The sequence below is a fragment of the Marmota monax genome, unplaced genomic scaffold (assembly GCF_021218885.2).
Source record: "Marmota monax isolate L192 unplaced genomic scaffold, Marmota_monax_Labrador192_F-V1.1 WCK01_AAM20220418_F8-fsc00089, whole genome shotgun sequence".
In the NCBI taxonomy this organism is placed as follows: domain Eukaryota; kingdom Metazoa; phylum Chordata; class Mammalia; order Rodentia; family Sciuridae; genus Marmota; species Marmota monax.
The window spans coordinates 7,244,593-7,257,108 of NW_026694744.1; the positions used below are offsets into that span (position 1 = coordinate 7,244,593).

At 37.9% G+C, this 12,516-nt stretch overlaps 1 protein-coding gene across 6 annotated transcripts in view; it reads left to right on the forward strand.

Annotated features, from left to right (window-relative positions):
- The window catches only part of Mid1 (midline 1), a 353,950-nt gene that overhangs the window by 314,373 nt on the left and 27,061 nt on the right, over positions 1–12,516 (forward strand). For all 6 annotated transcript variants that reach the window (XM_046424292.2, XM_046424289.2, XM_058572594.1 and 3 more), the window contains exons 5-6: positions 2,546–2,694; positions 9,066–9,193. In XM_046424292.2, coding sequence (XP_046280248.1) covers positions 2,546–2,694; positions 9,066–9,193 — 277 coding nt within the window. The remainder of the gene's footprint in view (positions 1–2,545; positions 2,695–9,065; positions 9,194–12,516) is intronic.

The window sequence follows — 12,516 nt, forward strand, 5'->3', positions numbered from 1 at the left end:
AGGGCTAATAAATACTTTTGGTTTTGCCATGTAGTCTCTGTTGCCACAACTTACTTCTGGCAATGTTGTAACATGAAAGCAGCCACAGATGATTCCTACACAAAAGAATGTGACAGTGTGCCAATAAAACTTTATTTATACAGTCTTGATGCTGGATTTGGTCCATACACCATATTTGTGAACACCTAACTTTGAGCAGTGTTTTTAATTTCTCATTTTTATAATGTAACCCACATAAGAAATACATATGGTATCACAATCAAGTGTAAAACACACATGACATGTTTTACAAAATGCAACTTGCCTTTTCCACCAGAAATATGCTCTGCTATTTTCTTCTATTTTATTTTTTAATGTTCTGACCATATTATTTATTCATCTCCTGCTTATTAATAAACCTTCACTGTTTGTTAAAATGCAAATTCCTGCCGCTCTGCCAATTACAATTCCTTAACTAAAATATTGGAGGATTTGCCCAAACATCTACAGTTTTTCTTTGGAAAAGATCCCTAACTCATCTTTTGCACAGTGCTTGAGAAGCTCTGATCGTCCGTCATATGAGATGGAATTGTGCACTAATGTATAGCTAAGATTAGCCCCAAATCGTTCTTTGTAGAACATTCTGGTATTTTCATAGGAGGCTCTTATTTTTGTTTTGTTTCCATGCATGATTTGGGGCTTTTTCTTTCTCTTCTTCTTTTGTTATTTTTAATTTCTGGTATCATGATAGAAGAAGAAAATGATGAAACTGGAGTGCAGTCATTCACATTTGTAATCTGTGTCATCTTCTCAGACATATCCAAATGATAAATGATTGGCATGAAATTATTCTACAGGAATATTTCAACCTTGTTTTCTTTTGTTAGAATTGTATCAAATATCTTCTATTTTGCCATGTAATTTAAATTATTCTTTATGTTGTGTAATTAAGTATTCCATGCACTTGGTTTATTCTAGGCACTGTAAGTTATTTTTCCTCATGGAATTTTTCTTGCCTCTGTCAGTTTCTAATAGGTGTGTTCAATAATTTGAATTGGAGTGGATGCCTTGTTGGGTTTGCCTGTGGGTATAAGGATGACAAAAGCTAAATTCTATTTGGTATAAAATAAGTGTCATTTTATTCAACTCAGGTACACAGATAATGTTCTGGGGACAGTAACAACAATCATGATGTTATGTCTTTTACCAGGCTCAAGATCACATAGTATTTGCCCCAAAGTTTTGACATTTCAATCTTTGACTCTTTACTTTCAGGAATTTTTCTCACCCTGATATCTTGTGCCTGGTGCCTCTCAATTCAGCATGAATTTCCTTTGTTTGCTGTAGTCCATACTTGGAATTGGATGTTCCTTAGAGGCCTAGAGTTCTGACATCTCTTTCCTTCCTTTTCTTCGATTAGAGTTGTCCGGGGATGATAATGATGACTTGGAGAAAGAAGAAATTTCTTGGAGTTAGCAGGAATTTGGAGGGAGCCTGAGCCAGCCTTGTCTGCAAGACAGATTAACCGGCCTCCTCCCTACCCTTTCACCCAAGGCTATTTTCCATTCCGGAATTATCATAAAGCCAGCCAAAATCTGTCCCCGGGTGTGTAGATGGGGGCACTAGGCACACGGCAATTCCAATTAGTGGTCTAATTTTAACTTGGCTTCTGGCCAGAGGGCTTCATCTCACAGCACATTTCAAGCACCAGAGTGACGGTCAAGTGGGTTACCTTGGACTTATCTTGGCCTGCCTGGGAGGTTATGGTCTATTACGTTTGAGAGTCATTTTCAAGCAAGACAGAATTGGGAATTGGAATGGAGGTTGTGAAGCAAATATGCATTTTTATCCCAACTGGGAAATGCTTATCAAAATAGTTCTTAGTTATCAAGTAAGCACAAAGTGCCTGGAAATGACGTTCCCAGCGAGGGGAAATGGCCCAGCTGTGCTTTTTTTGGCGTTCTCTCATCTGCTCAACAGGAAAAATATTAATCAATGGGAAAAATGCTCCCTTTCTGTTAATTTAATACATGAGTTTTAGGTAGAGTGGGAAATAGTAATACCTAATGCATTTATATCACAATTTTATTACATGAATTACAAAGAAGTTTCTAGAAAATGATTTTTGCTAAAGCCTCAAATTTGCACCTATAGAGCTGTTTTGTTTTCTTAATGGAACAGAAGAAAACCTGAAATAAACTTCCAGAGTTCCCTATGTTCTTGGAGTAATTGTGTGGAATAGTGGAGGGAAGAGATCTGATGACCCTTTGTAATTTGACAGTGGGTAACACCTTTTTTTCCCATCAACAGGGAAGCAATTAGCAATTCAGTGTTTCCTCATAAAATGAATTAGCAACACTTCTCCAAGAAGAGAAAGTATATCTCTAACAAGAGTTCCATGACTGGGCTTTACCTGATTTTGCTATCTCTATGCTTACTTTTGAACTTTTATAGAAAGATGGCTTACATACTATAGAGCACACACATCACAATGGTCCAGTCTGGTGCCTTTTCACTGGAAGCGCTTACCATGTAACCATATGTGTCCTTGTCTCTTTTGTTCAAGGTGATGAGGCTTCGCAAACTGGCTCAGCAGATTGCAAACTGCAAACAGTGCATTGAGCGGTCAGCATCCCTCATCTCCCAAGCAGAACACTCTCTGAAGGAGAATGATCATGCCCGCTTCCTACAGACTGCTAAGAATATCACTGAGAGGTAAGTTTAGGGGTCCAGTGTGAGGTTCTTGGGCTGCTGATCCCTTGTATATGGGATGTGATTGGCTGGTCTTGCTCTCTCAGTGCTTTTGTTTTTCAAGGTTGAGGAACAGAGACAATAGATGTTTCAAGCTCTTTCACTCCAGCCAAAGATGCTTCCCTTTGACATGTCAGCCCTTTCAGTATTCAAGGACTTTGAAACAAGAGTCCACCAGTTATAAAGAATAAAATCAACCTCTTTTTTTGAGGGGGAGCTTTTGATGGCACATGAATAGCATTTCTTGTGAATCTTAGTCCCTATCTCATTGTGCACTTGGTAACAAAGAAACAAAATGAAGGCAGAAGCATAAAAGGGGATCTTATCTTCTGTTGCACTCTTCAGCATCTGTCTGAAAAAACATCACACAGGTGTCATTGTGTGAGGCCTGTTTTTACTTGGTTCAGAAGCTTGGCCTCACCTGAAAAGGTCAAGGCTGACTCATATGGAAGAAAGAGGGCCAATCAGTCAACCTCATCCTGTCTTCTTTTAAAATACTTTCTATTTCAGGGGAGGGAACTATAAAGTGATGTTTACTCAGTGGTCAGCTCAGCTGTGAAACTGGCAAGGTTGAGTATTCATTTCCTACACCTACTTGATTGTCATAAAAATTACTCATCTCCATGGATGGCAAGCAAACACCTCTAGTAATTCCATTGGATCCATAGAGATGATCTAGACTGGATTGAGTAAAACTAACACCATGTAATGACATTTCTGAGCAATGAAATGGCCTTGACTTTTCATTCATTCTCATTTTCAGAGGTAACTGCCCTTTATGCAAAATGATAATAGAATCCTATCACTAAAATATCCCAGAGAGCTTGTTCATGCTGGTGTTTATTCCAAAATAGGGATTGGCAAACTTTTTCTGTAAAGGATCAGAGAATAAGAATTTTTTGGCTTTGTGGGTTATAAGGTCTAAGTTACAACTAGTAAACCCTGCCAGTATAACTTCACAACAGCAAGAGGTAATATGGAAACAAATGGGCATGGCTGTATGTCAGTAAAACAATTTACCAAACAGGTTACAGGTTCTGTTTTGCCAGCCCATGGCTGGTGAGGGGGCATGCTCACCATCATTTTTTTTGTTTTTTGTTCTGGGAATTGCACCCAGTGCCTTGTGCATGCTAGACAAGCACTGTACCAACTGAGCTATAAACCCAGTCCCATACTCACCCTCTTATAACTTGAATTTCTTCAAAGTAGAAAGAAAGCTAACATGTATTAAGTGCTTGCATGTGTTGAGCATTGTGCCGATTCTCAAAATATCATCTAGAGGTAAGCATTGACAATTCCATTTTCATTGTTCTTTAAGATCAGTGAACAGTATTTTTGCAACTCTGGTCTACTAGCTTAACTGTGTTATTTCTTATATTTGAGAAGAATTCTTTTTGCAGCTGGTTAGATATGTATCTCTTCTAAAGAACATGGATAACAGCTGGCTATTATCCATTTTCTGTCCTCCCCACTGTGAGAGCCCAGTTTCTTTCCTTCCGACTCCCAGGTTCCAAATGTTTAATTGTTTGCACTGCTGTCATCTGGACCACATCCAATTAATTGCTCATCCTTCTTCCTAAAGTTAAAAACTTTAAACAGCTTTAATATTCCAGTGTACCCGGAACACCATAATATAGATAGCATTTATACTTAGGTCAAGATTCCCAACTGGGATCCAAAAGACCATTTCTCTACCAGGGACATGTCCAGATAACATGGCTACTCTGAGCTGCATTCCTCGGCAATCCCTCCAAATTCAACCATGTGAAACATGAATAAATTCTCACCAGCAGTTGGGTGAGAATTGACCCTCTAAGAGTAATGCTAAAAGAAGGCCTGCATTTGAAGCATAGCATAAGCACATGAATGGGTGCATGAATGCCTTCCATTCTGATGAGACATGTCTGGTCTCATTCAGCTCCATTGTAAACAAGCCCAACTTATCAGAAATGGAAACATGACTTGAATTTCTTTTTCCATAAAGAGTATGCTTCTCTAGAGTTTGAGTCCACAGTGCCTATAAAAATCTGCTGGAAGCCCTTGTCCCTATTTCTGTAGTCTCCTGTCTTCCCATCTCTCATTTATCAACCTCCTTGGTTCATTTATGAGGCTTTTTCTTTGAAGCAACTGTGATGTAGTAAAGGGGCACTAGGCTTGGATAAGAAGTGGGGAGTACTGAGTTCAAATCTCCCATTACTGCCCCTATTTAAATGTGGTTCTTTGGAGCTCTTTTGTAGTTAGAAAATGGTTCATACTAGTTATCTCTATTGTGATAACATTGTTGAAATCCCTTCAGAACAGGCCTTAAGCATCATAGACACTACATCAATGCTAGCTGGATGTATATTTTCATATTTTGATGTCAGCTGAGCCCTCCTGTTATGTCTTTATTCCGATGCTGCTTTCTGTCTAGCTGCCTCTGTTCTTCAGCCTGCTGATTAACATGCCTCTTTACAACATGACTTCCTAGTTTTGTCTCCTATTGTGTCTATCTTGGGTTTTGGCTCCTGTATACTTCCAAATCATCTTCATTCTTCAAGTATGGCACCCAGAAGAAACTTCAAATCCTGCAGGCATTCTTAAAATGAGACTTATATGAGGTTTTTCAACCTCATTACTTCAGTTAAAGTAGATGTTCTCCTATAGGCTAAAATTCAGAAACAGACAGAGAGAGAGAGACACTTAAGCTTTACATTGTAGGAGATGCATATGCTTTGGAATTAACTGTTTGGCACTGTGCTAATTGCTTAGTAATTATGGATAGCAGTGGAACTGCTCATTAACACTTCTGAGTCTAATTTTGTTTATATGTTCCAAGTGGGCAGGAATCCTAGTGAGCTTATTATGGCTATTATAACCCCAGCACATTGCAAACTTCCCCATGTGAATGAACGAGTGAATGAAAGAATGATGTGTAAACAGGGCCAGTTGTTGTAAGGATAAAATGAAATAACATGGTAAAAGCATTAGTCCAGTTCCTGTTACAAAGTGAACATGCAATAAATACTAATTCCCTTCCTCCCACTCACTAGATGAATGCAAATAGAATGTACAATATACTATAGTATGTTATACATTCATTAATACATATAGATTCATTAATATATATGTCTTTGATGTGATTTTATAGACATCTTTTAACATACTAAATGAGCAAAACTGTTTGGTAAATCCAAGCATAAGAAAGCTGATTTACCATTTATAAAGAATCTAAAATTAAAATCACAAATTATGTGTATCAAAAGGATGGTGAAATGAAAATTCTCTCTGAAAGGAATCCATTTTTCAGAACACTTAAGAGGTTCTCTAGCACAAGGTGATCTGCCACAGGCAGTTCAAAAATTTGTCAGACTTTTCCAGAATATAAAGCTATGGACACCATTTGTCAACTCTGGAAAGACATTGCTTCGTTTTAAAAATTAGAGCATATTTTGTGCATTGGATTTGAAGTGTAGTTGCAAGATGTTGAGAGGTTATGACAATAGGAAAGTTACAGGGCCAAATGTGTTTGGGAATTCCTAAACTAACCAAAGTAGAACACATTGTCTTGCTGTGAGACCTCACTGGGTTTTACCATGATGATGTGCATTGTTAGGCAGAAGCCCTGTGAACAGTATAGCTCTAGACACATAGACCTTTTGGAAAACTGGCCCCATGTAGTCACTAATAACTAAGTGTCATGGATTAGGGACATCAAAGCAGAAATAGAAACAGGGAGTAATGTGCAACTCACCTTCTATGCATCATGATGGGACACAAGGTCTTTGCTCCAATATGTTAAGAAGAGTTTAACACACACCCCTACATGTGTGTGTGTGTGTGTATGTGCACGCACATGTGCACACACGTGCACTAGGAATTTAAGGACTTTAAAGAACTGAGGAAGTGGCACAGCCTGAGTGCCCTTGGCGGATATTGGCAATTTATCTAAAAGGCCAGAAGATGGGTATTAAGGATTTGAGAAATAAAAACATGACCTACAATATTGCATTTGGCAGATTTCCTCTTTGACTGTCATTCCAATTAAAAAATTGAAATTGTTGCCAAAGATAAATATCTTTCCTTCTTCCATCAAGGAAAAAAAATGTAGGTGTTAAAAGCTGCAGTAATCTCCAAAGATTCTTGTTGTCAGTCTTTGCCTCCCAGGCTAGGCACTTTAATTCTTTTGGTTCCCACCATCAAGATGGCAGCTGTTTTAAACATGTCATTTGACAAAAACATGCTTTATTTAATTGTTTGTTGGCCATAGGACCAGGAGAAACTTGGGAACAAAGTCTATTTGGGATGAGCCTGAACAAGTGGCTTCAGCCATTGAGCAGAGAAATCTCAAAGCCAGGTTATCTGTGTTCAGAGCAATCTCGAACCTGTTTAGCACAAACTGCCACATCAAGCAGCAAAGCAGTGCAATCAGAAGTTCAGTGCTTGTTTCCTAATAGCTTAGTGCAGTTTTCCCTATTAGAGTTTATAAAACAGGATAAACTAGAGCTTTTCCCTTGAAATTTTTTTTGAGGGGGGGCGAGTACTAATAACAGATCTTTTGACTTTTCTGTATTGATGCAAATGGCTTGGACTTTTCAGTATGTGAGATACTTTAATGGCATTATAAATGATTGTTGACTATTTGTTGAAAGTAGTTTGACTAGCAGCAGCCCCATACACATCAGTCTAAATTAACAGCTGTTGGTGTCAATAATTAGCGTAATTCACTTAGGTGCAATATTTAGTCAGCAAAATCATACAGCCCTTCTATTCACTACTTTTTGTAACCCCCATCAGGAGGTAAAGTTAGGTTCTCCACCCTCATTCATATACTTAAAACTTCCCAGTGTTTATTTCTCTTTAGCATTAGTTTATCTATGGATTCCGATAGCATTCCAATTATGACATTACTGATTAACCTCTTCCCTCCCTATTTAACACTGAAAATGTGCCAGAAATGCAACTGTAGAAACTGTATTTCCAAGAATATTGAGCATTTCACAAGTGTATTCTGTTTTTATCGAGGTAAAATTCACATTTTGCAAATTAACCTTTGTAAAGTATATAATTTAATGATCTGCCTATTCTGGACATTTCATGCATATAGATCATACAGTATGTGATCTTTTGTGTCTAGCTTTTTTAAGCACAGTGTTTTCAAGGTTCATCCATGATGTATATATGTCAGTGTTTCATTCCTTTTTAAGACTAAATAGTATTCCTCGAGACAATATATAACCCTTGGAAGGTAACTGGGTTGAAAAATTTCTAGATTAAATGGAAGAATACAGACTCAAACTTCTCCTGGGTGTCACCAGCTTTGTGGCCTTGTATAAATGAGCATCAGTGATATTTATTTGAAAATAAGTAACTATATTAAGAGCTAAATCATTTTAAAGTCATTTCTTTGCACAAAAACTCCCAGTGCCCTAATGTTGACAGAATTTAACAAAATGACCAACTCAGAAAAATCACAAGTCCAGCATAGTTTGATCACTCAGAGGTAGTATACTTCAGGCCAAAGTTTTCTTGGTTTTAAGGGAATCCCTTGCATTTTGAACCAGGTAAAATGTTCTGCTCTTAATATCTGAACTTTCCAAATCAATTTCAGGACACATAGGTGACTGATACATAGCAATTCCTTCCTTGCTTTATAGTTCTTACAAGAGAACTAACCAGAAAGCCTAAGTGAGAAGGAGAAACAGTGCCTCCACAGGGGGAATTTGTGAGAAAGCTTATGAATATTTTCCATGGCATCTGCTGGGAATATGGTGCAAAAAAAATGAATACAAGGAGAATGAAAACGAGCCAGACGAAAACTTTTTTTAATGTTTATTTTAGAGAGAGGCTAGTAATTGATTAAACTAATCCAATATCTGGAAACATTCTTTTTTAATCTTCACTTTGCCTTTTATGCAGTTTGAAATTTTGGAGACTCCCCTTTGAAGTAGAGCAGGGGCGCGCCTGAAAGGAACAAACAGCTTCCCAGACAGATGTGTGAAGAACTGCCTGAAGCAATGTGCTTCTTGCTTGGTTCAATGTGATGGGGCCAGGCTGTTAAATATACAGCAACATGAAATATGAATATTCTTTCACCTCCACAGGGACTTTTTTTTCCGATAGTAAAAAGGAAGAGGTGGAAGGCAGTCTGTTGTTTTTCCCAATTCCTTTGCTTTTTTTTTTTTAAAGCTTGCATTCAATTTCTTTGTGTTCCTGTGTTGTGCCATCTAGATTCTTCTGAAGGCACTTTCAAAAGAATCGTATTTCTTTTCCTTTTATTTTTTTTTTAAATGCCTCCACAGTGATGGTGAAAACCATCTTGACATCTCTAAAAAGTTGTTTTGTTTAAATTACAGAGTCTCCATGGCAACTGCATCCTCTCAGGTCCTAATTCCTGAAATCAACCTCAATGACACATTTGACACCTTTGCCTTAGATTTTTCCCGAGAGAAGAAATTGCTGGAATGTCTGGATTACCTTACAGGTATTATCTTTTGTGTTCTGTTTAATATTGTTACTTTCAGTGATACACTTTGCCACAAGATCAGTGATTCCTGAAAACCAGAGTTGTGTGCTTTTGAGGTAGGAATACTGTTTCCAGGAACAATTTCTGTGCACTCTTTTTCATAACCAAAACAACAGAGCCCAAGACTTAGTTGAGGACAGGAGAGAAAAGAGAATCTCGATCATTAAAAGCATACTTACTACTATTTCCCTCTCAATGTGGGGGTGTTAAAATAAATATGTCTAATGACCATCAAAAAGACATAAGTATTGGGCTGGGGATGTGGCTCAAGCGGTAGCACGCTCGCCTGGCATGCGTGCGGCCCAGGTTCGATCCTCAGCACCACATACAAACAAGGATGTTGTGTCCACTGAAAACTAAAAAAATAAATAAATATTAAAAAAAAAAAAAAAAAAAAAAAAGGCATAAGTATTACATAAGTTTTATAAGTATATTTCATTTCATGTTAGGAAAGCATTTGACTCTCCCAGGATGTTAGCAGTGAGAAAAATAGTAAATAACTAATTAGGTATCCACCCTGCTCCAGCTCTCTGTATTTGCCACCTTCACAATGTTGAATTTATGTAAAATGTTATAATCCTTCTTTTGGACATGATGATAGTCAGCCATCTTGCTGGAGATCTGATAGGGAGGGAGTAGCAAAATTAGAATTTGGCTCAGGTCTGTACAGATGCCTAAGACCTTTTCTCTTTCTAGTAAAATACTGAATGAATTTCAGGGACTGGGATGTAGATTAGTGTTAAAGCTTTTGTCTCACATGCATGAAGCCCTGGGTTCAATCCCCAGCACTGATAAAGAAAAGACCCCCCCAAAAAAAAAAGACCAAATTTTATTTTGGCAAATTTACCATGGCAAATTTTTGGTCAAGCTTAGAAAACAACAATAGAAGAAGAAAACTAGGGCTTTTCCTATTCTTAGCAGTGCATCTAATCTTTTCTTTGCTGTTGTCCTCTAAAGCAGAAACTAAGAGAACACTGGTAAAAACAATATGGACTCTTCAGACAACAGTATTTGTGTTAGCCAAAGCCACCAGGGCCTGTGCCTTCAGGAAAGCACAAGGTACACAGTTAAGCCAGATGTGTACTGCACTTAGGACATGTGGCCTTCCAGAAACCACATCCCTAACTGAGCCTGGTGTCAGTTTCTTAACTCCAGTCCTGTGTGTACATGTTTGTGGGAAAGTGGTCTAGAAAGATAGAGCAGGAGAGAGGGGACGTTGTGTAGTGTTTATTTTTATAGTCTGTGGGTAGTAAAGCTAGGAGTCTATATTCAAGGAGCATTATACCTGGAAAATCAGTTTTTCCTTGTGAAAACTCAACGTGCTGTTTTTAGCTTTATTCTGCATTTGCAAGGAAGGCAAGTCATCCCACAAGTATCCTCTTATTTTATATAATTCTCTTTCAAACTTACCATTCGTGTGAAGGAAGAAAGAAATCAACTCAAAAAACATTTGCAGTAAGGGACCACACTTGGTTTAAAATATTTATGAATATAGTACCCTCCATTTTTTAGTTTTAATTCTGTGATTTATTGAAACTAACACCCCCCACCAATAGAACAATGGTAGAAATGTTCTATATCTGCACTATCCAAAATATTAGACATTAGGCACATGGGACTATTGAAAATTTGAAATGTACCTAGAAAATTGTTACTTTTATTAACTTTTTATTTAAATTCAATTAGAATTAATGCAGCCCCGTGTAGCTTGTGGCTACTGAACTGCTTTCATTATGGCATTCTGGTCAAAACACCCCTTTTCTCTTATCATTTAGGAATGAGTTTGGTCTCATGCAACAGAAAACCCAGCTGGCAGTTTCTAAACCCATCAATGAGTGCTTGTATGAGAGAAACAGAATAGAGGCATACAGTCCAGGATTGGGAAGTGGCTTGCTGATGACTTCAGACACCAGACTTTTTCTGGTTTCTGGCTCTGGGGTCTCCATTTTGTTGTTTTTTGTTTTTTGTTGTTTTTTTTGCCACATGACTATAATGTGACCCCCTCCAATCAATATGTTGAAGTTCTAAGCAAAAAGACAGTATCCTTAGGGGAATGATGGACAAAAAGCTCTGCCAGTCAAGTTTGTCTTTGTCAGAAAAACAAGAATCTTGCTCAAAAGACTCACCTAGCAAACTATGTCTCCTGGGCCAGATCCATGTTACAAGTTCATCAAAGTCAGAGAAGACTGAAAAGTTAAATATTTGCCTGGGCACATGGGTATGTTGCCCCAGATCAGGGTCCCATTGACAAATGTGTCCTGCTCCTTTCCCAATAATTAATAATATTTCAACACTGTATGTCCATTTTAATTTCTACTAGTCAGGCAAAAGTATTGATTAAAGGGGAAACTGAGTGGAATCTTCATTGAATTGTAACATGCACACCATATATCATGCCAATAACTGTTTATGCCAAACCAAAGGCCATGCTGGGTACCTGGTATTATGCCTTCAGAGCTGTCAACCCCAAGTACAAATTCAGTCTATTTCTAGACATAACATCAATCCTGGTCATAACATATGATGCTTGGCTGATATTGCCGAGTCCAAATAGTTTATCAGACATTTATAAGCAGGAAGTGAAGTGTTTGTAGAGTATTAGCCTGCCATTTCTTGCATGGTGTTTGTGATGAAGGCAAGAAAATAACAGTTCTGGTACTGATTCTGTGGGTATTGAAATTGGCAGCATGCTGCTGTTCTCATTTACAGTAAATTGGGTATTGACTTTTCAGGACAAACCCATTGGGTTTACAATCAAAACAGGGTTAGCCTGCCTGGCTGTGAAAACAAGATTTTTTTCCCCTATGACATGCCTTTAAGTGGTATGTCAAGTTAATAACCCGTAGAGGTGACATTTCCTTCCTGATTGCGGCTACTGCCATGTGTCTCACAGCTACTTGCCTATTTTGAACTAACATTTTCTTTATATTTAATCACATATTACAATATGGAAAGAACAGAATCTTTGTACAATGGTTGATGGAGAAGTAATTTAACAAACTGTTTAAATTATGAAAGAATATGTATTTCTTCACTGATCCAAGTAGGGGTGATCCCACATGAACAGGACCACACAGATGATAATTTTACGATGCAGCTGGGCCTACAGGGAATGCATCTCATGGTTGGTGTGGTTGATTCATGAACATCCAAGTTCCACCCCATGATGCTAAATTTTACATGTGGATACTTCAGGAGACAGGTGTACAAATATATGTGTTAGAAAGAATGTTCTAAGGGTTATGTAGAGCCCTCTTATCTTACCACACAACCTAATGCAG